This window comes from Canis lupus, chromosome 22 (assembly GCF_011100685.1).
Source record: "Canis lupus familiaris isolate Mischka breed German Shepherd chromosome 22, alternate assembly UU_Cfam_GSD_1.0, whole genome shotgun sequence".
Taxonomy (NCBI): domain Eukaryota; kingdom Metazoa; phylum Chordata; class Mammalia; order Carnivora; family Canidae; genus Canis; species Canis lupus.
The window spans coordinates 16,562,063-16,588,473 of record NC_049243.1 but is presented as its reverse complement, the minus strand read 5'-3'; the positions used below and the strand labels follow the sequence as shown (position 1 = coordinate 16,588,473).

Here is a 26,411-nt window from a genome sequence, read left to right as displayed (position 1 = left end):
TCCATGGTTATCTTCAACAACTTAGGACCCAAAATAACTTCTTTCTCCTTCTCTACCAACCTTCTCCTGTCTTTAGCTCAGTTATTAGGTTTGGCCTATATATGCTTGGATGAATTTATATGCTTTATTAGAGAAACCCCAACTGCTCAAACAAATAAAACCAAACATTTCAGAGACTCAAAATAATTAAAATGTCCCTCTTGCTTACCTAATAATACTGAACAGGAAAACAGAAGGAGTAGTCAGTCCTTCCATGAGGCCACAGAAACTCAGGTTTACATAAATTCTGCCAATCTTCACCATGGAGCTTGTAAATTCATCCTGGGGGTCATCATCTTCCCAACTGGCTAGAGGGAAAGGAGAGCCTGGAGAAGAGTATGACAGAAGAGTATGTGTCACACTTGAACGTCACGTGCATCACTTTCCAATCGCTTTCCATTTGCTAAAACCCAATCAGTGGCTAGATCTAACTATAAGAAAGTCTTAGATAATGTGGACCCAGCTGGGCAGCCACTTCTTATCAAGAGCTCTATAACATCTAAATTGAAGGGCACAGGGAGAGCATAAATATTTTGTGTGACAGTTCCATTTTCTGTCATACTTGTGTCCTCATCGGAGATGTGAGCTCTAAGGCAGCTTGGGCCCAGGGCTGGCTGGCTGCTGCCTGATGCTGTCAACCTCAGTTTACCTGTAAGTTACATTTGAGACACACATCAAAAAAGAAACCATGAAGAAACTCAAGATGATTTTTTTTCATTTGCTAAGTAATTTTGAAAATAAATGTTATTGTAACATCCACAAGCCATCAAGGGTTACAATTCAGTTGACAATACAATTCTCCTGTTTCATGTGACTACTAGCTTCAATGCATAGGAAACTAGGAAGTGGCAACAGAAATCAACTGTCATCTACTGTAGTGGAATATGTGATATCCAAGGCACTTCCAATTTAAATCAGTGAAGAAGTAGGTCTTTAATATAGTCTTTAATGGTGTTTAATACAGTTATACATCCCATACTTTTAAAAGTTATATGCCACAAACATGACCTATCCATTTTCTCCTAAAGGAAATCTGGCCGTAACATCAGCAGAAACTTGTATTTCTAGCAGTCAAATTTGAAGAGTTCCACAAAGGTATTTTTGAAACTTTTTAATGACATCAACCTCTGCCTCTGGCCCTCGTCTTTTTACTGGCAATTCCAAGAGGACTGAATAAATCTAATGAAACATTGAACTCTTTCAAGTGACCAGTAATCCATAGCAAATGCACTAGTTAGAAATCATTACTGCCTAAACTATTTCAAAAAAAATTGAGTGGAGCATTAGGTCATAATCTTCCAAGAGGAGTTATAAATGATTCAGTCTACATCTCATGAAAGTCATCTGCCACAGGGGGAAAAAAAAAGAATACTATGCAGCTATTTCTGCTATTTTTTTAAATTTTTTATTTATTTATGATAGTCACAGAGAGAGAGAGAGAGAGGCGCAGAGACACAGGCAGAGAGAGAAGCAGGCTCCATGCACCAGGAGCCCGACGTGGGATTCGATCCCGGGTCTCCAGGATCGCGCCCTGGGCCAAAGACAGGCGCCAAACCGCTGCGCCACCCAGGGATCCCTATTTCTGCTATTGAACAAAACTGAAGAACAAAGTAATCTGCAAGAGTGGCAATTGGGGATATTTGCGCCATGGTAAATGGTAAAAATAACTGAGATTTAAATTTTCTAGACACAGGTTAAGAGTTATAATCACTGAACCTTCTTGGTACGTTACACAATATCTCATCCGTTTCAGGCAGAATGAATGGATACGAGAAACCTCTCGCTTCTTCATACAACACACATCACTAACTCCCTCTGCAATATTTTCTACTTACTCCACTGAATTGTACACATATCTTTGCAAAGCACTTCTCTCTCTGAAATTCACAAAAGCAACAAATCTACATAGGAACTCTAATGTGAATTCAATTTAACATTGATTTGGTTAAGTATAATTAAGGATACTAAGTTTGTGGGGGATGGGGGAAGGGTTTTAGAGCAGACAATATGTTGTGCATAGCAATTTGGTCCAATTTAACTTTTGATCAATAGTAACATTTGGGAGTAAAGAGAAAATAGACTGAGCACATCAATTAAAAATTGGTCTGAAATAACAGGAGCCACTTCAGATGAACTTCCAACTACATTTGAAAAATGTGATTTTCTAAAAGGCATCACCTGGCTACTGTCTACAGATTCCACTTTTACATGAGATCTAAGAAACTGGAGACCCAGTACTGGTCTACACAACAAAAAACATTTTCCATTTTGCATTTTGTGATTTGAAGGAGAAAAATATACTGGTACTCCATCCAAATGAACTGTGCAGTGAATGGCAAGTACTCTCAGGCAGAAAACCTCATGCTGTGGATTTATTTTCACTTGTGAGGCTGCTCCAACATGTGCTGCAACTCAGCTTCCTGGAAATTCTCTTGGGGACTCTCCAACCAGCCACTCCACAACCTCATCTGCCCTTTTCAACATAACACATTATGGTAACAATGGAAGCTGATCCCCAAAAGATAGCAGCAATATAAACTCTGAAACCTGTTTCTTCTCTATGTATTTACAATTTGTTCCCTAGGTTAGCATGGCATGACACTTTGCTTATTCTTGTTAGCCTCTCAGGGAAAAAAATCACTCTATAATCTTGCTCTAGCCTGTTTTTCATTTCATATATAAATATTAGAACCAGTTAGCCCTGAAAAGCAGAAGAGTATAAGCAAGAATACATTTTGGTTCCCCATCACTCAGTGCTATTTTGGAGTTTGGCAGGGAGGTCTTTTTGGCTGGGGGTTGAGTATAGCTGACACGCAATGTTAATTTCAGGTGTACAACACAGTGATTCAACAAGTTTATACATTATGCTGTGTTCACAAGTGTAGCTCCCATCTGTCCCTGTACATCACTATTACAATATCATTGATTGTATTCCTTATACTGTGCCTTGTATTCCTGCGACTTATTCAATCCATAGCTCAATGCTATTTTGACTGGAGGAATGTTAATTTTCTAACGTGAAATATTATCAAATACACTAAACAAATTATTTAAACCAACAATCTTAGTGAGATAATTCAGTACCCTTGTTACCCTGAAATACCTCCACAGTAGATATACGATACTTCACACATAAACTCTAATTACACTAATTACAATGCAGGGGGGAAACAGCCTTTGTTTTGCAAATGCCTAATAAAATTGAGCATCGGAGCATTCCAAATGAACACATTAGGCATTGGTTAAGCAACAAGTCTCTTTGTCAGGTTATTTACAGGGGCCAAGAGAAACAGCCTTCCTCAGATATTTCCTCTGGCCATAATTCTCCAACCCGGTCCCAAATATTTAATGACTAAACTTAAAATTTACACTGGGAGGGAAGATAAAATAAATTGCTATCTATATTATAGGCCAAACTAATTTTGCATAATTATCTTTGATTAGACTAATCAAATAAAGTCACTATTTTATCCCATGAGGCATCTTTCTTATGTATATGAAGACAGGCCCGGGTTGAATTAGAGAGAAGCACAAGAAGAAAATCACTGGTTCTTTATAAGCTACCCCAGGGAAGCTATAAAGCATTGAAAGATGTATATACCACCCTGAAAGTAGTAGGGCACCATCTAGAAGGAGAGAGAGAAAGAAGAGAGACAAAAATGGAGCACCTGGGTAGTTCAGTCAGGTAAGCATCAGACTCTTGATTTAGGCTCAGGGACAGTAAGGGACAAGTGAGGCTAGGTAGGAAGAAACTGGTGGGGGCAACCTGACTAGGCTCACAAAGGTGGATACGCTGGCTCATAAAAATCCCAGATGTGGAGACATAAACGTATTAACCAGAGAGAAGGGAACAACTTATTTGTTCTCATGATATTTACAAGAACACTTTGTTCATTCTAAATACAGACAGAACAGTCACATGATATTTATGAATCTACCATGTTATTAGTTTCCTGGTAGGTTTTCTATATAAGACAGACCATAAAAGCCCTCAGTGGCAACCTATTCAGGGCCCCTTTCACTCTAGACAGCACTTTTTCCTTCCTTTCTGTTCTCACCTTCACTTGATAAACTTTCACTTCACTTCATCCTTTAGTCTCTTTGACTCCTTGAGACAAGAACCCTATAACCCTGAAACATGATCTCAGTGTAGTGAGATCAAGCCCGGTGTCAGGCTCCATGCTCAATGCAGAGTCAGCTTGGGATTCTCTGCCTTTCCTTCTCCCTCTGCTCCTCACCCTCCTCATACACGCGCACGCTCTATCTCTCTCTCTCTCAAATAATTAAAGTCTTTTTTTAAAAAAAGGAAAATTAGACAAAAGAATAACATATAACAATATGGCTGATGGTGATCTTGTGATTTTAAAAAGGAGGCTCCATGCAGGAAGCCCGATGTGGGACTCAATCCCAGGTCTCCAGGACCAGGCCCTGGGCCTGTTTTCCAGTAATCATCTTATCATTCATGCTATGATTATACACCAACTGGACACTAACTATACAGGTCATAAAACTACTGAACTTCAAGCAAAAGATCTAAAATGCCTAGAAGTAAAGAAGCAAAATTAAGGGTCCTATTTCTGTTCCTTTTCTCAAGAGAATAAAATTGAGAAAAATAGAATAATATTCTGGGAACATGGTAACCACATAGTTTATGAACCTCCTTAAATCTTCACTTAAATAGATAGCAGAAAAAAAAAATTCAGGGACAGCATTTCTAACAAGCTAAGTGACAAGACTTCCCCACAAACTGTAAATTGCAAGACAGTAAGGACAAATCACCAACCACCACAAGATCTCCAAGGTATCAGTGTTTGTACAGAAGAAAGCAATGCAATATGTAATGGTCCTGAGCACAGTAAATGTCAATAATAGCAAACACACACTCACAAAAATCATGACAAGTAAATTTTAAAATAGTACCTGAAACTGGAAGGATTTTGTCCAATCTCATTGTAGGAGAGTACAAGGAAATAGTATCTAGGGCTGAAAGAAACAGAGTAGTCTAGACCCTATAAAACTGACCACACAGGCTTTCCTTCTCAAACGAACTCCCATGCTGACAAGAATCTGGTGGGAATTGAATCAAAATTTCAGGGCAGCCCGGGTGGCTCAGTGGTTTAGCGCTGCCTTCAGCCCAGGGCCTGATCCTGGAGACCCGGGATCAAGTCCCACATTGGGCTTCCTATATGGAGCCTGCTTCTCTCTCTGCCACTCTCATGCTCTCTTTGTCTCTTATTAATAAATAAATAAAATCTTTTTTAAAAAATTTCACAGAACAAGGAAGACAGAGATGAAAGAAAGTGCATGTCCAGAGGAAAATGTAGACAGAAACCGATGCAGGAAATCTCAGAAAGCAAGCCACCAGGTTTTGAACACTACTCAACAGCAGTGGAAGAAGGAACACTCTGAAGTTAGAAAGGATTATTGGCAATAAGACTATAGTTTTGAGTTGCCTTTTCCTATTAAAAGGAACCAAGGTTTCTTGGACAAATGGTTAACTCCATATCTGGGGCAGGATGTGTAGAAAATGATCTTGAATTACCTTGTCTAAAAGAAAAAAAAGGCTATTGGACCTGTCAAAAGGACTCAGCAGGTAACTTTATGAGGTTTCCACTGGCCAAAGATGGGACAATTCAGCTTCAATAGGAAAGCAATTCCCATAGATATGTATAAATCCATTCATTAATATTTAAATTACTAAAATTAAGTGATCACTTTCAAAGGATAGTAAATAAAGAGAAGGAAACAAGCTTTTATTCTGTCTTTCCTATATGACTAGACCACTGGATAACCAAATAATAGATGAGGGTAAGTGTCTATTTTTAAAAATATATTTAAGAGAATTTTTAAATGATAGGCTATCACCATTTGCAACACTCTCCACTCAATGAATTAATGGATTTATATAATGAGTATCAACGTCTGCTGACAAAAAGAGACAACCAGACATATATGCCTTTTATCAACTTGCTAAAATGTCAAACAGGAGTGTGACCAACCCTCTGAATCCTGTAGATTTTTAGGAAATAGAAAGATTAGTACATGTTAACTTAGCCAAGATTTAGAAAAGAGAATAGAACATGTTCACTTAGCCAAGAATATATAGTTAGTAAAATCTAGACAACAAGAAACTTGACAGTTCAAATTATCTAGGTCCTTCAACAAGAAAATTTTAAGGAAAAAAAAAGGGATGAGGTAGGTAGAGGTGGAGAGAAAAACTAGATTAAAAGAGAATCTAAAGACATCATTTTTTAATGAAAAAGACTAAGATACAGTGTATAAAGATATACTCTTGGGTGATAAAAAAAAAATGCAAGGACATAATTACCATAAAAGTCAGAATAGTGGCTAATCTAACAGAAGAGATCATTTGTAACTGGGACAGGCCTCACCAAGGGGATTCTGGGGTAGCTGAAAAGGTTCTATCTCTTAGGTTGGATGGCAGTTACAACGGTGACTATTCTAAAATAATTCACCTGAATAAATAAAAGAAGAAATGGAAGAAAAAAAAAAAAAGGAAAAAAAGCAACAGGAGATCCATGGCAGGGGCTGTGCATAGGTTGTGTCTATACAATCAGAAAAAGGCTGATTTAAGACTCTCAAGCACTTACCTTCCACCTCCAAAGAAACCTGAAAGAATATCAAAGCAGAGGTCAGCAGCAGGTCTTTGGTAGAAAGTGCTCTATTTCCCCAAGATCTCTGTGTGTTCAGATTTTTTGTCACAGTATTTTTGCAAGACTAGGTTACAGCACTCACTATAGATCCCACAATCAAAAAATGGAAAAACTGCCCTAGGAAAATTATACTTTATACTGACATGAAGAAAAGAATTTACCTCCATGTCCCATCATCTCATGTAAAAAAATCCAAGAAGTTGAAATTGAAATGTTTCCAATGACTTTATTTTATTCTTTTGTTTCCTTCTTTCTATACCCCTAACTTCTATAATAAAATAGCTTTGGCATGGCAATATATTGTTATGTATTCTATAACAATATATGAAAGTATAATTTGATGAAATGGCAATTCTGAAGCCTGAAGCAACTACAAATGCTTAACAGAAGACAGGAGAAGATAGGAGAGGAGGAAGCCAATTTCTTGAATTGAATTTAAAACCATGCTGCGGTGTTACTCTTCTGCTGCTCCCCACAGCATTACTTGGACATGAATCCTCTCACTGTGGAAGGTAACAGGGGCACAGTCAGTAAACAGCATGCTCTGTCTACTACAGTCTGATGGGGCCCCTCGGGGGTCTTTTCACTATGCTTGCTGCCTTCTACTCCTGAGGAAGTCCGGACATGAGTTAGGGAGAAGGAAGAAAAGAGCATCTATTATCTATTTTGGCAGTGAAGCACATATGCAGGATCTTAACAAATGTCCAGTTCTTTATCTACTGTAGGTTCAAACCGATCGAGAGAGAGCTGGCTAGGTCAGCAGGCAGGGTGGCCTTCCTCCCTGGCGTGTGCTATGACCCCAGGCCTCCCTGACCCAGCCTCTCTCCACCTGAATCCGAATGGGATGGAGCTGCTGAGGCCAACACGAGAGGCCCTCGCCCCAACTCCCAAGTGTTCAGCTGAACCTGGAGCTCCAACCTCAGGGCCATAATGAAGTTTGCTTTGCCAGGAAAGAAAGGGGGGGCAGAGATCTAGGAGGTGTCCTACAAAGGAGTCACAGTCCTATGAAAGGCCTGGGGCCGCATTCCTGGTCTCCTGGATAACAGCATGCAAGCTCTCCTGGACCAGAAGAGACACTCCTCCAGATACTCCAGGAATTCTCTCCTGCTCCTCCATGCCAATCACTCCTTTTAATCTCTCACTCCCACACTCCAATGCTAGCCCTTTGTTCTCTTCTAGTTGGCCTCCAGACAGAGATTTCAATCAGTCTCTTCTCTGTCTGGTTCTTTCACTGCTTAGGCAAAAATGATCCTTTTATTCTCCGTGGTGGTCTGACCTTCAAGTAGGATACCCAAAAAACAACCAAGCAACCCTGTAGCGGGAAAGATAATCCCCTGCTGGCATACCTCTTCAACCTTATTCTGCTAAAGCAGAAGCTTTTCCTTTTCCAGCTTTGAGTTACTGTATTAAAAACTTCCATGCACTGCTTTACCCTTAACATCTGGGGAAAAGGGTGGGGTCACCAAAGAGCTAATGCAAGGGGAATCAGTGTGTTTACAACTAATAAATTTTCAAATTTATATCCTATACATTTACATATATAAGCCTAACACACCTTTCTGTGTAGACTACTGCTTGAAAAATAATAATGGAAATCCCCAGGTAAACAACACTAAAGGGGGACTTATGAAGAGTAAGGAACCTCTGCTGTAAGAAAAGGTAGGGTGGGCTTCAGAAGCTGGGCTTTAGGAGGTCTCCATGAGACTTCAAGAGAGCATATGGTCACAGAAAGAGTTGTTTCAAAAAGGGCTTTGAAACATCAGGAAGGGTCATGAGCAGAATTCCTATATATAGTAGATGACTGATAAATAGTTGTTGAATGACTGAGGAATTATTAAAAATATACTGATGATACATGCCACAATTCAAATGTTTTTTTAAAAAGGTAACTATGTTCTGCAAGGAATTTCATCTTGATTTTGAGCCCATTGAACAAAAACAACCATCTTTGACTCGTCAATGATTATTACTCAGTCTCCCCCAGTTCTAGCCAGTACTTTTCAGGTATTCTCTCAGTTGCTTCAGGATTTGACCTCAGTAAATTAATTACCTCTTTTTCCTCCTTCCTTCTGATGGCCTCCTTGCCAACAACTTTCTAAGTTCTTACAGATTTGAAGCAGAGAGGTTTTGGCAGTAATGTGCTCTGGTCTAGCTTTGCCCTAGCTGGCTCAGCATCCTGCTAAAGTGAGTCTGGTCCTGCCTGTCTCCAACCTGCTCCAGACTCCAGCCACAGAGTCCCACATTCTACAGTCTTCTTGTCCTGACCCTCTGCTCTTACAGTCCTCTTAGCATTTGGGCATCCCCAACAAGTGCCATGAGAAAGGCTGACTCCCCAGATGACACATATATGCCATAGGAACCAGAAGTGCTAGCACAGACTGATTTGCTTAGACCCTTCTTCAGACATTTCAAAGCAACTGCAGTGAACAGCCCTACACACTGAATATACTGAATGTTCAACTTCATTAAAAGAGGTGCAGTCTTCTCAGGCCATGCCCTGAGAAACAAGGAAGGCCCCCTGTTCTAGATTCTCCAAATCTCCCTGGCCCTCCCTACCATTTCCCTCCTTCCCAAAGACTTGATTGTGGAGGTGGCAGAGGGGGATAGATTCATGAATGAAGACAGTCTCACTTCTGGCTTTTCTCCTCTTCATTCCTCAGAACCCCTGCACCAGAAGCATTTTTCTTCTCCCCTTCGAACACCATTTATTTGTGTCACTGTTCTCCACTAGCATGAGAATATTAATTCCTACTCCCTGATGGTTGTAAAACTTGAAATAAATAATATGCAAAGCTTTCCTGCCTCTTCGGTGCTTCCTAATTTTTCCCCTAAATAGTGAGCTGCCTCAGTCCCAAAATCTGCTTGGACACTTAAATGCCCAAACCTAAAGACACATGTCCAGGCTCTCACAGTGAGCCAAAGGCAGAATCAGAACTAAAAGCCAGGACTGAAAAAAAAAAAAAAAAAAAAAAAGACTAAAAAAATTTTAAATAAATAAATAAATGCATGCATGCATGCATGCCAGGACTCCAGGTGCTTAACTAAACTTCTCAAAATTTTCCACAACAAAAACTGCTTCCCTAAAAGATGTTTTAAAAGAAAAGCGGAAACATGTGTTTATTCTTTCAGGAAACACATCTACTGAGAATCTCTGGTATATGAAGCACACTGCTCATTACTGGGGGAAAAAGAAAGTAGTAGGGCAATGAGGGGTCAAATTCACAAAGATGAAAAGGCACTTTTGTGTGCTCAAGAGAACTTTGAGCATTTGCTATTGCTTGAGCATTCTAGTGAGATTCCAGGCTGGAGAGATAACAGATGTAAGCAGGGGGAGCCTTAAAGCTGCCCTAACGAGCTCTAACTTGGGTAGAAGGGGAAATGCTTAATACTTGCAATATACCACTCTGGTGACAGTGCAGAGAATGCTCTGAGGACAAGATTAGAGATGAAGAAACCACATAATAGCTGTTGTAGTAACCCAGGTCAGGTATTATATGGGTTACAGTGAGTAGGAATAGGCATAGAGAGAGGAGAGAGGGTGGGAAAGACACAAAGAGGAAAAGATAGTTTTAAAGTGGGTCAAATGGGTAGTACTATTTTTACTTTTTTCTTTCTCTGAAGCCATAGTTAAGAGCTTCTTCCCACAAACTGAACTTGTGTAATTAAAGCACATTTTATATTAAAGCATGTTACAGAAAAACATTCCATGAATCAATGAATATGTAAGTATAAGAACAAATTTTGTGATTAAAAAGGCTTATATTTTCAAACAAATCTTTTCTTTTACTATATTGGCACATTTAAATTTTGATTTTGGCTTTAGAGTTGGGAAACCTGGATTTAAAGTTTGGTGCAGATATTTTTTTTAATCACTCTGAGTAGAATTTCACATTTGTGAAATTTAGTATAATTATTAGTCTATCAAAGGAGAGTTGGAGGACCAAATGAATTAGCAAATGAAAATAGAGTTCCCCACAAGCAAAGAAAATGTGTCCTATCTAACTTAAGCTTTTCCCAAGTATGGAAACAAGAAACCATCAAAATTCTTCTCCAGAAGCAAGCTAACTTCTATAACAATATCTGATCTAAACAATGGTTAAGCTAAGTACTATTTTAAGCATTTTTCATGGATTATCTGTAATCCTCACAATAATAGCCAGTAAATGGTAGAGCTGGGATTCAAACACAGGCCGTCTGGCACTGACTCATGTGATCTTACCCATTACGCTCACAGCCTCTTAATAATATTATATGACTGGAACAAAATTTATATACAAAAATAAGTACGCTGGGCAGCCCTGGTGGCGCAGCGGTTTAGCGCCGCCTGCAGCCAAGGGCGTGATCCTGGAGACCCGGGATCGAGTCCCACATCAGGCTCCCTGCATGGTGCCTGCTTCTCCCTCTGCCTGTGTCTCTGCCTCTCTCTCTAGCTGTGTCTCTGCCTCTCTCTCTCTAGCTGTGTCTCTATGAATAAATAAATTAAAAAAATAAAATAAGTACGCTTTCTGTGTAAAAATAACCAAATAAAAGTAAAATGGAAAAATAAGGAGAAAAGATAAAATGCCTACTATGCTTTAAAAGAAGTTTACATGAAGAAAACATTAAGGTACAACTAAAGAAGATACCTGTAATAAATTAAAAGAAATAACATACACCTAGGTGGACAGATATCAAATCTATGTTAATACATGACCTCTAGAAAAATAACAACAGCCTACTTTTTTAAGAACTACTTCAACATGCCATCCAGACTAAGGAAGACCCGGAAACTTCCAGGCTACGTGAGCCATGGCCACGGCCGCATCAGCAAGCACCAGAAGCACCCAGGAGGCTGGGATAATGCTGGTGGCATGCATCACCACAGGATCAACTTTGACAAATATCACCCAAGTTACTTTGGAAAAGTTGGTATGAGACATTACCACTTAAAGAGGAACCACAGCTTCTGCCCAACTGTCAACCTTGATAAACTGTGGACCCTAGTTGTTGAGCAGACATGGGTAAATGCCACCAAAAACAAGACTGGAGCTGCTCTTATTATTGATGTGGTGCGATCAGGCTACTACAGTTTTGGAAAAGTTGGTAAGCTCCCAAAACAGACTGTCATCGTGAAGGCTAAATTCTTCAGTTAGAAGAGCTGAGGAGAAGATAAGGGGGGGGGGGGGGGGGGGCGCCTGCATTCCAGTAGTTTGAAGCCACATAGGGAGAGGTTCATTAAATGCTAACAAGTGCTTTTCAAAAAAGTTTTTAATTTAAAAATAAAAAATATATAGAACTACTCTAATTGACAGTCAAAGCTCATATGGAAAAATAAAAAGGAAAGGAAAACCAAGAAAATTCAGAATAATAGAGGTGTTTACAATAAGATATTGAAACATATTTAAATTTACAGTAAGTAAAAATGCATAATAGTAAAATGTAAATAGATCTACGGACTATCCAGAAGTAGACCCAATTGGAATTTAACATGTGAAAAAAGTGACATTTTAGGATAATGGACAAAAAAGTATAGTTAGTATTCACTAACTGATGTTGGGCTAAAAGGATATACATAAGGACAACTACAATTCAATTTCTATCTTACCTTTTACAACATAAAAATCCCATATGGTGCAAAGATTTAACTATAAAAAGGAAATTAAAAGAAAAATATAAGAAAACACAAAAGAAAATGTTTTATAATGACAGAATGCAAAAACGATTTTTTTGTGCACCTGATCCAAGAAAAGAAAAGAAAAGACATTGAAGTATGATAAACATAATCATTTTTTAAAGTAACATATAGGGGGAAATCCACCATAATTTAAATCAAAAGAGAAATGAAAAATTGGCCAAAACAATATAGCAACATAGATAAATGGCTTATTTCCTTAATATATAAAGCTATTCTATAAATCAATAAGGAAAATATCTAACATTCTAAAAAATTAGTAAATAAGGGATATGAACCACTACTAAAAAGAAATTAAAATGGACTTAAGTATATCTAGAGATGTTTAAATTATACTAATAAAAAGAAAAATTAAAGCTATCAAATACCTGCACAGTGAAAAAAAAAAAAAAAAAAACATTAAAACCAAAATGCAACCTACTGAATAGAAGTTATTTGCAAATCATACATCCAAAAAGGGGTAAATATCCAAAATATTTAAACAACTTTACATCAATAAACAAACAACCTGATTTAAAAATAGAGAATAAATAGATATTTTTCCAAAAAAGACACAAAGAGGCCATCAGGCACATGAAAAGAAGGTCAACGTCTCTAATCATCAGGGACATAAAAATCAAAACCACAATAAGGTATTATCTGTCAGATTGGCTATTGTCAGAAAGACCAAAAAAATAACAATTTTGGTGAGGATATGGAGAAAAGGGAACCTTTATACACTGTTGGCTGAAATGTAAATTGGTGCATCCACTGTAGAAAACAGTAGGAGGTTCCTCCAAAATTAAAACTGTAACTACTAGGGCACCTGGGTGGCTCAGTCAGTTGAGTGTCAGCCTTCAGCTCAGGTCATGATCTCAGGGTCCTGGGATTGAGCCCTGTTTTGGGCTCCCTGCTCACTGGGAAGTCTGCTTCTCCATTTCCCTCTCTGCCCCTTCCCCTGATCATGCTCCTTCTCTCCCCAATATAAATAAATAAAATATTTTAAAATATATACATATATAACCACCATATGATAGGATAATACCACTTCTAGGTATTTATCCAAAGAAAAAACCAACTCAAAGATATATATACATCCCTATGTTCATCACAGCATTATATACACAATCAACATACAGAAGCAACCTAAGCATCCATACATAAATGGATAGACAAGATGTGGTGCATATATATATACACATATACATGGTGGAATATTATTCCATTGTAAAAAAAAAAAAATGAAATCTTGCCATTAGCAGCAAAAGGGATATACATAACATAGAGGATATTATGCTAGATGAAAAAGTCAGAGAGAGACAAATATCATACCTTGTATGTAGACTCTAAAAATCAAAACAAATGAACAAACAAAATAAAACAGAAAGAGACTCACAGATACAGAAATCGACTATTGGTTACCAGAGGTAGGAAGGCTTATGTGAATGGGCGAAACAAAAGAAAGGGACTAAGATGTACAAAATTCCAGTTATAAAATAAATAAGTCACAGGGATATAATGCACAACATAGGGAATACAGTCAATAATATTGTAATAACTTTGTATAGTGACAGACGGTAACTACATTTATAGTGGAGATCATTTCATTATGTATAAAAAAATCAAACTTCCATGATGTACATCTGAAACTAATAGCATATTGTATGTCAACTGTACTTCCATAAAGTGGGAATAGCAGCCCCTTGATCCCAAAACTGTTGTGTGAATGAACATATAAGACAAAGACAGCTTGCTGATCACCAAACTCACTTCCTCTTTTTCCTTTTTTTTTTTTTTTTAAGATTTATTTATTCATGAGAGAGAGAGAGAGAGAGACAGAGAGACAGAGAGAAGTAGAGACACAGGCAGAGGGAGAAGCAGGCTCCATGCAGGAAGCCTGACATGGGACTCGATCCCGGGTCTCCAGGATCCCGCCCTGGACTGAAGGCAGGGCTAAACCACTGAGCCACCGGGGCCGCCCCTCAGTTCCTCTTTTTCCAAGAGCACATTCAATTATACCTGCAAGCCTCTTTTTCCCTAAGATGTAGGGATATAACTGAACTCTAGTCAATGATTGGACCTGACCTCTAAAAGCCTTTCACATGCCGTCCTTTATGCTCTTTGCCCTCTTGCCAGACAGATATTACTGACCAGCTCAGCCTCAAATACACATATTAAAGATTATAGGGCCTCTTTTAGTTGGGGTCCCTTTAATGACTGATGAGAGCAAAGATTCCCCTCACCACACAAACATATTGCTGATTTAGATCACTCTCCTTTGGGTCTAAAGAATATCTTTTGGGAGGGGAGGGGCAAGATGGCGGAAGAGTAGGGTCCCCAAGTCACCTGTCCCCACCAAATTACCTAGATAACCTTCAAATCATCCTGAAAATCTACGAATTCGGCCTGAGATATAAAGAGAGAACAGCTCAAATGCTACAGGGAGAAAAGTGCGTGCTTCTATCAAGGTAGGAAGACGGGGGAAAAAAGAAATAAAGAAACAAAAGGCATCCAAGAGGGAGGAGCCGGGCTAAGGCCGGGGCGAGTGTATCCAGGACAGGAAGCCCCGTCCTGCAGAAGCAGGAGCTTCACCAATCTTCCCAGCGGAAAGGCGCTCACAGGGAGTTAGAGCAGGACCCCAGGAGGGCGAGGATGCCCTCAGGCTCCCTGGGACCCTAAACAGACACCTGTGCCCCGGGGAGAGCCCCACACCCCGTGGCTGAGCTCCCTAAAGGGCTGCAGCATGCGCACAGCTGGACCCGGGAGCAGCTCGGAGGGGCTCGGGCGGAGGCTCTGCGGGGAGGGGGCTGCGCCTCTGGGAGTGGGAATCCAACAGCGCAAGCCCAGGACCACAGGGCAGAACACAGCCCAGGATCTGGCCTCCCCCCAGGACAGGCAGAGGCCAGGAGGGCCCAGGACAGCAAGGACTCTCCTGCCCCAAGCTGAGCAGATCAGCGGCCCCGCCCCAGAGCCTCCAGGTCCCTGCAGACTGAGAGCTCCCTAGTTACTGCGGGAGCTGACTCTAGGGCTGCAGAGCTGGCTGCCGCCACTGTGGTTGTTCCTCCTGGGGCCTCACGGGGTACAAACCCCCAATGAGCCTCACAGGGGCCTCACCAGATAAACAGGATAAACATCACTCACTGAGCCCTGCACCAGGCAGGGGGCAGAGCAGCTCCCCCAAGTGCTAACACCTGAAAATCAGCACAACAGGCTCCTCCCCCAAAAGACCAGCTAGACGACGGGAAAAACAGATTGTTGACTAAGCAGAACTGGAAAGTTCCAGGGGAAGTCAAGGGACTTACAGTATACAGAATCAGAGGATACTCCCCTTGTTTTGTTTGGTTTTGTTTTTTGCTTTTTGCTGTTTGCTTCCCCCACCCCTTTTTTTCCTTTCTTTCTTTTTTTTTCTTCCTTTTTTTCTTTTCTTTCCTTCTTTCTCTTCTTTTTCTCCTTTTCTCAACACAACCTGTTTTTGGCCACTCTGCACTGAGCCAAAGGACTAGAAGGAAAAACTCACCTCAAAAGAAAGAATCAGAAACAGTCCTCTCTCCCACAGAGTTACAAAATTTGGATTACAATTCAATGTCAGAAAGCCAATTCAGAAGCACTATTATAAAGCTTCTGGTGGCTCTAGAAAAAAGCATACAGGACTCAAGAGACTTCATGACTGCAGAATTTAGATCCAATCAGGCAGAAATTAAAAATCAATTGAATGAGATGCAATCCAAACTAGAAGTCCTAACGACGAGGGTTAATGAGGTGGAAGAACAAGTGAGTGACCTAGAAGACAAGTTGATGGCAAAGAGGGAAACGGAGGAAAAAAGAGACAATTAAAAGACCATGAGGATAGATTAAGGGAAATAAACGACAGCCTGAGGAAGAAAAACCTACATTAATTGGGGTCCCGAGGGCGCCGAAAGGGACAGAGGGCCAGAATATGTATTTGAACAAATCATAGCTGAAAACTTTCCTAATCTGGGAAGGGAAACAGGCATTCAGATCCAGGAAATAGAGAGATCCCCCCCTAAAATCAATAAGAACCGTTCAACACCTCGACATTTAATAGTGAAGCTTGCAAATTCCAAAGATAAAGAGAAGATCCTTAAAGCAGCAAGAGACAAGAAATCCCTGACTTTTATGGGGAGGAGTATTAGGGTAACAGCAGACCTCTCCACAGAGACCTGGCAGGCCAGAAAGGGCTGGCAGGATATAGTCAGGGTCCTAGATGAGAAAAACATGCAACCAAGAATACTTTATCCAGCAAGGCTCTCATTAAGAATGGAAGGAGAGATAAAGAGCTTCCAAGACAGGCAGCAACTGAAAGAATATGTGACCTCCAAACCAGCTCTGCAAGAAATTTTAAGGGGGACTCTCAAAATTCCCCTTTAAGAAGAAGCCCAGTGGAACAATCCACAAAAACAGGGACTGAATAGATATCATGATGACACTAAACTCATATCTTTCAATAGTAACTCTGAACGTGAACGGGCTTAATGACCCCATCAAAAGGCAGCAGGGTTTCAGACTGGATAAAAAAGCAGGACCCATCTATTTGCTGTCTACAAGAGACTCATTTTAGACAGAAGGACACCTACAGCCTGAAAATAAAAGGTTGGAGAACCATTTACCATTCGAATGGTCCTCAAAAGAAAGCAGGGGTAGCCATCCTTATATTAGACAAACGAAAATTTACCCCGAAGACTGTAGTGAGAGATGAAGAGGGACACTATCTCATACTTAAAGGATCTATCCAACAAGAGGAATTAACAATCCTCAATATATATGCCCCGAATGTGGGAGCTGCCAAATATATCAATTAATAACCAAAATTAAGACATACTTAGATAATAATACACTTATACTTGGTGACTTCAATCTAGTGCTTTCTACACTCGATAGGTCTTCTAAACACAACATCTCCAAAGAAATGGGAGCTTTAAATGATACACTGGACCAGATGGATTTCACAGATATCTACAGAACTTTACATCCAAACTCAACTGAATATACATTCTTCTCAAGTGCACATGGAACTTTCTCCAGAATAGACCAGATACTGGGTCACAAATCGGGTCTGAACCGATACCAAAAGATTGGGATCATCCCCTGTGTATTCTCAGGCCATAATGCCTTGAAATTAGAACTAAATCACAATAAGAAGTTTTGGAAGGACTTCAAACATGTGGAGGTTAAGGACCATCTTGCTAAAAGATGAAAGGGTCAAGCAGGAAATTAAGGAAGAATTAAAAAGATTCATGGAAACTAATGAGAACGAAGATACAACCGTTCAAAATCTTTGGGATACAGCAAAAGCAGTCCTGAGGGGTAAATACATCGCAATACAAGCATCCATCCAAAAACTGGGAAGAACTCAAATACAGAATCTAACCTTACACATAAAGGAGCTAGAGAAAAAAACAGCAAATAGATCCTACACCCAGCAGAAGAAGAGAGTTAATAAAGATTCGAGCAGATCTCAACGAAATCGAGACAAGAACTGTGGAATAGATCAACAAAACCAGGAGTTGGTTCTTTGAAAGAATTAATAAGATAGATAAACCATTAGCCAGCCTTATTAAAAAGAAGAGAGAGGAGACTCAAATTAATAAAATCATGAATGAGAGAGATCACTACCAACACCAAGGAAATACAAACGATTTTAAAAACATATTATGAACAGCTATACGCCAATAAATTAGGCAATCTAGAAGAAATGGATGCATTCCTGGAAAGCCACAAACTACCAAAACTGGAACAGGAAGAAATAGAAAACCTGAACAGGCCAATAACCAGGGAAGAAATTGAAGCAGTCATCAAAAACCTCCCAAGACACAAAGTCCAGGGCCACATGGCTTCCCTGGGGAATTCTATCAAACGTTTAAAGAAGAAACCATACCTATTCTCCTAAAGCTGTTTGGAAAGATAGAAAAAGATGGAGTACTTCCAAATTCGTTCTATGAGGCCAGCATCACCTCAATTCCAAAACCAGACAAAGACTCCATCAAAAAGGTAAATTATAGAGCAATATCCCCGATGAACATGGATGCAAAAATTCTCAACAAGATACTAGCCAATAGGATCCAATAGTACATTAAGAAAATTATTCACCATGACCAAGTAGGATTTATTCCCGGACACAAGGCTGGTTCAACACCCGTAAAACAATCAATGTGATTCATCATATCAGCAAGAGAAGAGCCAAGAACCATATGATCCTCTCAATAGATGCAGAGAAAACATTTGACAAAATACAGCATCCATTCCTGATGAAAACTCTTCAGAGTGTAAGGATAAAGGGAACACTCCTCAACATCTTAAAAGCCATCTACAAAAAGCTCACAGCAAATATCATTCTCAATGGGACAGCACTGGGAGCCTTTCCCCTAAGATCAGGAACAAGACACGGATGTCCAAACTCACCACTGCTATTCAACATAGTACTGGAAGTCCTAGCCTCAGCAATCAGACAACAAAAAGACATTAGAGGCATTCAAATTGGCAAAGAAGAAGTCAAACTCTCCCTCTTCGCCGATGACATGATACTCTACATAGAAAACCCAAAAGACTCCACCCCAAGATTGCTAGAACTCATACAGCAATTTGGCAGCATGGTAGGATACAAAATCAATGCCCAGAAGTCAGTGGCATTTCTATACACTAACAATGAGACTGAAGAAAGAGAAATTAAGGAGTCAATCCCATTTACAATTGCACCCAAAAGCATAAGATACCTAGGAATAAACCTAACCAAAGAGGTAAAGGATCTATACCCTAAAAACTATAAAACACTTCTGAAAGAAATTGAGGAAGACACAAAGAGATGGAAAAATATTCCATGCTCATGGACTGGAAGAATTAATATTGTGAAAATGTCAATGTTACCCAGGACAATTTATACATTTAATGCAATCCCTATCAAAATACCATGGACTTTCTTCGGAGAGTTAGTACAAATTATTTTAAGATTTGTGTGGAATCAGAAAAGACCCCGAATAGCCAGGGGAATTTTAAAAAAGAAAACCATAGCTGTGGGCATCACAATGCCAGATTTCAGGTTGTACTACAAAGCTGTGGTCATCAAGACAGTGTGGTACTGGCACAAAAACAGACACATAGATCAGTGGAACAGAATAGAGAATCCAGAAGTGGACCCTGAACTTTATGGTCAACTAATATTCGACAAAGGAGGAAAGACTATCCACTGGAAGACAGTCTCTTCAATAAATGGTGCTGGGAAAATTGGACATCCACATGCACCTCTTCTCATGGACCCACCCGCAGGGTGTCGGGAGCCCCACCGAAGGGCCAAGGAGGGAGGAGGCTGAGGAGCGTGAGGCAGATGCCCCCCGCCGCAGTCAGGCTTCTCCTGCCTCCCATCTCTCGTCTTCTTAGAGTTTTATTCCTTTCCTTTTTTTGAGATTTTTTTTCCCGTGTGTTTATTTTTTATTATTTTTCAAGATAAGGAGAAAGAAAGTACCCAGCAAATGGGCATTTAAAAAAAAAAAAAAAAAAGTCTCTTGCACCATCCACAAAGATAAACTCAAAATGGATGAAAGATCTAAATGTGAGACAAGATTCCATCAAAATCCTAGAGGAGAACACAGGCAACACCCTTTTTGAACTCGGCCACAGTAACTTCTTGCAAGATACATCCACGAAGGCAAAAGAAACAAAAGCAAAAATGAACTATTGGGACTTCATCAAGATAAGAAGCTTTTGCACAGCAAAGGATACAGTCAACAAAACTCAAAGACAACCTACAGAATGGGAGAAGATATTTGCAAATGACGTATCAGATAAAGGGCTAGTTTCCAAGATCTATAAAGAACTTATTAAACTCAACACCAAAGAAACAAACAATCCAATCATGAAATGGGCAAAAGACATGAACAGAAATCTCACAGAGGAAGACATAGACATGGCCAACAAGCATATGTGAAAATGCTCTGCATCACTTGCCATCAGGGAAATACAAATCAAAACCACAATGAGATACCACCTCACACCAGTGAGAATGGAAAAAATTAACAAGGCAGGAAACCACAAATGTTGGAGAGGATGCGGAGAAAAGGGAACCCTCTTACACTGTTGGTGGGAATGTGAACTGGTGCAGCCACTCTGGAAAACTGTGTGGAGGTTCCTCAAAGAGTTAAAAATAGACCTGCCCTACGACCCAGCAATTGCACTGCTGGGGATTTACCCCAAAGATACAGATGCAATGAAACGCCGGACACCTGCACCCCGATGTTTCTAGCAGCAATGGCCACAATAGCCAAACTATGGAAGGAGCCTCAGTGTCCATCGAAAGATGAGTGGATAAAGAAGATGTGGTTTATGTATACAATGGAATATTACTCAGCCATTAGAAATGACAAATACCCACCATTTGCTTCAACGTGGATGGAACTGGAGGGTATTATGCTGAGTGAAATAAGTCAATCGGAGAAGGACAAACATTATATGGTCTCATTCATTTGGGGAATATAAATAATAGTGAAAGGAAATAGAAAGGAAGGGAGAAGAAATGGGTAGGAAATATCAGAAAGGGAGGCAGAACATGAAGACTCCTAACTCTGGGAAACGAACTAGGGGTGGTGGAAGGGGAGGAGGGCAGCTGGTGGGGGTGAATGGGTGACGGGCACTGAGGGAGGCACTTGACGGGATGAGCACTGGGTGTTATTCTGTATGTTGGCAAACTGAACACCAATTAAAAATAAATTTATTATTTAAAAAAAAAAGAATATCTTTTGGGACGCCTGGGTGGCTCATCGGTTGAGCATCTGCCTTTGGCTCAGGGTGTGATCCTGGAGTCCCAGATCAAGTCCTGCATCGGGCTCCCTACATGGAGCCTGCTGCTCCCTCCGCCTGTGTCTCTGCCTCTGTGTCTCTCTCATGAATAAATAAAGAAAATCTTTAAAAAATAAAAAATAAATAAATAAAGAATAACTTTTAGGGGCAATGGTTACATCAAGCTCTTACTGTTTGCTACCATTACCATAACTATACTGTTTTTGTTATTAGCACATAATTTATCTCTGAAAGATATATAAGAATCTAGGAATACTGTTTGCTTCTGGCAAAAGAGATTGTCAGGACTTTTACATCTCCTGAATTTTGTACATCTGCATTCCGACATACATACATCCTGTACTACACTGTGATCAATTAGCCCTGAAATCTCAATCTTAACACATCCGAAGTTTATTTCTCATTAACATCGGAGTCTGACAGGGAGCTGGAGACTCTCTGCCTGCAGCTCCTCCACAAGGTGACTCAAGAACTCAGACTGCTTCATCTGCCACCTCCTTCACTGACTGCAGTACAAAGGGGAGAAAGAGCAATGGAAAAGGCACACCCTTTCTCCCCTGCCATCACTGCTCCCATTTCACTGCCATGACCCCACTGAGATTCTGGGACCTGAGAAATGTAGTTCAGCCCTATGTTCCTGGAAATTCAATATCTGGATGAACACCTGCCCTTTCCCATGATGTCTTAGGAACCCTGACAACACAAAAGAAACAAGCAGAGGGTACTTTCTTGGCCATTTGCTATGCTACAATGTTTCCTTTAACTGAACACATATAGATTTAGGAACCTGTCTGTATAAAAGCATGGTATATGAAAGCTTAGGCTACTCCAGGTCTATCTGACAATTGATATAAGATACAACTAAAAAGAGCTTAGGAATTACTTTAGTCTTCATATCTTACACTCTATCATAAGAGCTTTTTGTGTGCTTTCAATTTTAATATCTCTACTCAAGAGTTGAGGAAGCTCACTTCTCAGCACTTTAATGAGAAAGTTAAAGCTGCTATTAGATGTTTTCACCAGGCAATTTTCTCAAGTACAAAAAAGGAAGGCAGGTCACCTTTCTTGAGATGAAAAGCAATGACCACGTTATACTGACCACAGTTGTCCATGGATGAGCAAGCCCCTATTCGCCTAAGTGTCCCTGGACTTTGAAATCAGAAGAGAGGTCACACATCTCTGCTTGGACAGAGACTTCATCAGGGGGCTCAGAACTAGTAGGAGTAACAGCTACCGATTTCTTGATATTATCATTAAAGAAAAACTTTTGGGCTGTAAAATTCTGATATTTGTCTCTTTCATTGGCTTAGTCATTTTTTAAAACTATTACTTTAGATACTATCAATTAAAGGAGTATTAAGCAATTAACTGACAATTAGACAATTGGATTCTATCAATTATATAATACCCTTTTTAATGAGGAATAACTGACGGAACGTTATATTACTTTCAGGTGCACAATGCAATGATTCGATACTTGTAGAGACTGCTAAATGATCACTACAGCAAGTCCAGTTAACATCCATCACCACACATAGTCACAAATTTTTTTCCTTATGATGAAAACGTTCAAGACCCACTCTCCTAGGTACTTTCAAATATGCCATACGGTATTATTGACTATAATCACCATGCTGTACATTGCATACTCATGACTTTCCAAGTATCCCCTTACAAAATGAGTAACTCATACCTGTTTTGTTTGTATGTATTTTTTTTATTGGAGTTCAATTTGCCAACATACAGCATATAACCCAGTGCTCACCCCATCATGTGCCCCCTTGGTGCCCATCACCCAGTCACTCCAACCCCCCACCCCCCTCCCCTTCCACTACTCCTTGTTCCTTTCCCAGAGTTAGGAGTCTGTCATGTTCTGTCTCCCTTTCTGATATTTCCCACTCATTTTCTCTCCTTCCCCCTTTATTCCCTTTCACTATTTTTTATATTCCCCAAATGAATGAGACCATATAATGTTTGTCCTTCTCCGATTGACTTACTTCACTCAGCATAATACCCTCCAGTTGAAGGAGGGTATTATGCACGTTGAAGCAAATGGTGGGTATTTGTCATTTCTAATGGTGAGTAATATTCCATTGTATACACAGACCACAGCTGCTTTACCCACTCATCTTTCGATGGACACCGAGGCTCCTTCCACAGTTTGGCTATTGTGGACATTGCTGCGGTAAACACTGGGGTGCAGGTGTCCCGGCGTTTCACTGAATCTGTATCTTTGGGGTAAATCCCCAGCAGTGCATTGCTGGGTCGCAGGGCAGATCTATTTTTACCTCTTCGAGGAGCCTCCACACAGTTCCCCAGTGTGGCTGCACCTGCTCACATTCCCGCCAACAGTGCACACACCTGAGAATCAGCACACCGGGCCCCTCCCCCCAGAAGACCAGCTGGAAGGACATACCTGTTTTTCTACGGCAGAGGAACGCCTCTCACCGACAGTTCCGTTGTTCAGTCGGGGGCGATGAAGGGGAGTGGGTGAAGACGCCATCTTCCCCATCACCGGGTGCTGACAGACGAGCTCCGTCAGAGATAAGGCTCCGAGACACACGACGTTCAGGGGAAAGGTGCAAGGAACAGGCAGCAATGGTCTCCTGAGATGAACTTTAGACGCCCCCGCAGCTGCCTGGAGGAAAAGTGACACGAAGGACACAGTGGAGCGGTGCTTTGGGGCTGCCGCAGTCTAAGATGGCCCCCGCGCCCCGGGGGAGCACAGGGCTGCGCGCCCTCCGCCGGCACAGCAGCCATCTTTCCAGACCCCGTGGGGCTAGAGATTTGCGGCCCGCGCATGCGCAGTTCGCTCCCCAGCTCCTGCCTCCGGCGTCGCTGCCCCCTCAGCCTGTGGGCCGCCGCCTTTCCCACTCACCTTTCCCGGCCTCTGGGGAGAAGCACCGCAGCACCGTGACTCTGAGTGAGGGAGCGAGGCGGCCACGAGGACTGGGGTTTGCGTGCGAAGTGGCCTGAGCCACAGGCCTTTGGGACAAGTCTGAGAGGAACGCCTTCCACTCCGCTGCGCAGCCAGGTTTTTCTCGTCCCACGGGAACTCCTGAGATCCCGCGAGATTCGGTTTCCTCCGGGACGCCTGCTGGGGCCGCGTGTGCCTCGTGGCCGAACGTGCCCTTCGCTGACCCGCCCCTGACGCTCAGTCTCTGTGTCCCCAGCGGTGCTGCACGCCCTGCCCGCCCCCTCAGGACCCGCGCTCTCTCCGACCCCTGCAAGCGCCTGATTCCACTGCACCCTGTGTCCCTTCCTGTAAAACAGAAAGGGGAGGGGATGAACTAACTCCCTGATCTTGAGGTCATGAATTCTTTTGAAATAATGTGTTACCTGTTCAAATAATAATTAACAAATTTCCTGATTTGTCTTTTTTTTTTTTTTTTAGATTGTATTTACTTATTCATGAGAGACACAGAGAGAGAGAGAGGCAGAGACACAGGCAGAGGGAGAAGCAGGCTCCATGCAGGGAGCCCGACGTGGGACTCGATCGCGGCCCCCTGGGGAATCAGGGCCTGGGCCAAAGGCAGATGCTCAACCGCTGAGCCACCCAGGTGCCCCTTAAATGAACACATCAGACTGAAAATTTAATGTAGATATTGATCCCTGGATTCACCTTTGCGCTCTCTCTATGGAAGAGGCATTTCCTGCTGTTCTCTGCTGCATTTCTCTGTCCTCTTGCAGGTCACTCAATTGTGGCCAAAAGGCTGTGAGCAGAAGTAAGGTGTGTCAGTTCCAGACCAAAGTATTTGGGAACCAGTGCGTGGCTCTCTTTTCCTGTGATGGGGACCTGGAAGCCTCCTGTTTTAGATGGCAGAGTTACAAGGCGTTACAGGCCCCGACCTTGGAGTCAGCATTTGAAAAGGAACTGGTCTGCAGAATTTCCAGATCTGTGGTGCATTTTGCATGACTGAGAAATAAACCTTTGTGTGTTAAGTCACTAACATTTACAGGCTTGTTTGTTACTACAACATAGCCTAGCCTCAACTATCTAGACTATTTCCAATTCCTTAATACATCTGAAGAACCTATTCCAGTGTAATTCAATTAACAACACATTAAATATCTACTATATACAAATATGCTAGGTAAATAGATGACAAATGCTATGCCTGCATAAAGTAAATATTCAATAGAAACAGTAAAAGTTAGATGTGGTTAGAATAAGGAAATAAAGCATTATCTTTCCAGGAATTTCCAAACTAGTTTCAACACACCTTTATTTTATTTGGATAAACATTTATTAAATGCATGTTATGGACAAAATATCTACTAGGCAGATGACTGCAAAGATGAAGACACAACTCCTGTTCTTACAGGTCTGTCAGACCAGTGGAAGAGACAGACAAACTCACAGACGATTACCAAACAGTGTGTCCAGTCCAGCAGAAGTCAGCATGAGGTGCTGTAGGGGGGACTATCTCAAACTAGAAGGATCCTGGAAGGCTTCCCCAAGGATACGATTCCTAAAGAGCAATAGTTAAATTGATTCTAGTTCTTTGTTTTCCACAGAGGACAGCTATCAACACAAGATGTTGCTTTTCTATTCAGCTGGAATTTGATGTGTTTAAAGAACTTGGCTCTTGAAGAAAATGGGGTAAAATACTGACTATGGTTCTTGGAATTTTAATTTTCTTTAAACAATTAGGAATGAACATAAGATTCTTATCAATTCTCAAGGTGTCTGGATGGCTCAGTTAAGCGTCCAACTCTTGATTTCAGCTCAGGATCTCTGGGTTGTGAGATTGAGCCTCGCATCCAGCTCAGCTCTGAGTGGGGAGTCTGCTTGGGATTCTCTCTCTCCCTCTGCTCATCCCCCCACCCCCTGGCACCAGGGGAGTAGAAATATAGGCAAAGGGAATCCATTCAGTGGCTTTGTGTCTTCTTTGTAAAAGGAATTTACTGCTTTGCTTACTTAAGTAAAAAAATGTTGTTGGGAAAAAAGTAAACATCAACATTCTGTCAATTTCATGTTCATGGGAGGTGCCATCTCTGGAGCATGTTCTTTTCCACCTGAATAAACAACATTGATTTTAAAAACTCTGAGGTTAGGAAATCATCTGAAACAGTCCCCTAACTTTAGTCAAATTAATTGTTTTGTCAATTTAATTGTTTCATTTTACAGACTATGAAGTGAATTCCAGAAATGTTAGCATTATTGGAAAGTAAGAATTGTAATAAGGATTAGAACTCAAAATTTCTCATTCCAGGTGAGATAGTTTCACTAGACTTTA

The 26,411-nt window shown here is 40.9% G+C and overlaps 2 protein-coding genes across 2 annotated transcripts in view; one reads left to right on the top strand and one right to left on the bottom strand.

Annotated features, from left to right (window-relative positions):
• LOC106557584 overlaps positions 1–26,411 on the bottom strand; it is a 51,429-nt gene that overhangs the window by 11,095 nt on the left and 13,923 nt on the right. The window contains exons 3-5 of the mRNA XM_038570172.1: positions 24,050–24,318; positions 23,620–23,809; positions 209–365 (exon numbers count right to left, since the gene is read on the bottom strand). Of these exons, the coding sequence (XP_038426100.1) occupies positions 209–365; positions 23,620–23,809; positions 24,050–24,318 (616 nt within the window). The remainder of the gene's footprint in view (positions 1–208; positions 366–23,619; positions 23,810–24,049; positions 24,319–26,411) is intronic.
• LOC100686620 (60S ribosomal protein L27a-like) lies at positions 11,453–11,849 on the top strand. The gene has a single exon (XM_038569706.1). It carries the CDS (start codon positions 11,453–11,455, stop codon positions 11,843–11,845), a length of 393 nt encoding a protein of 130 aa, XP_038425634.1. The 3' UTR covers positions 11,846–11,849.

Bases quoted from the DNA above. Each gene is read 5' to 3' on its own strand.
- LOC100686620 (XM_038569706.1), top strand. From the start codon at position 11,453: ATGCCATCCAGACTAAGGAAGACCCGGAAACTTCCAGGCTACGTGAGC.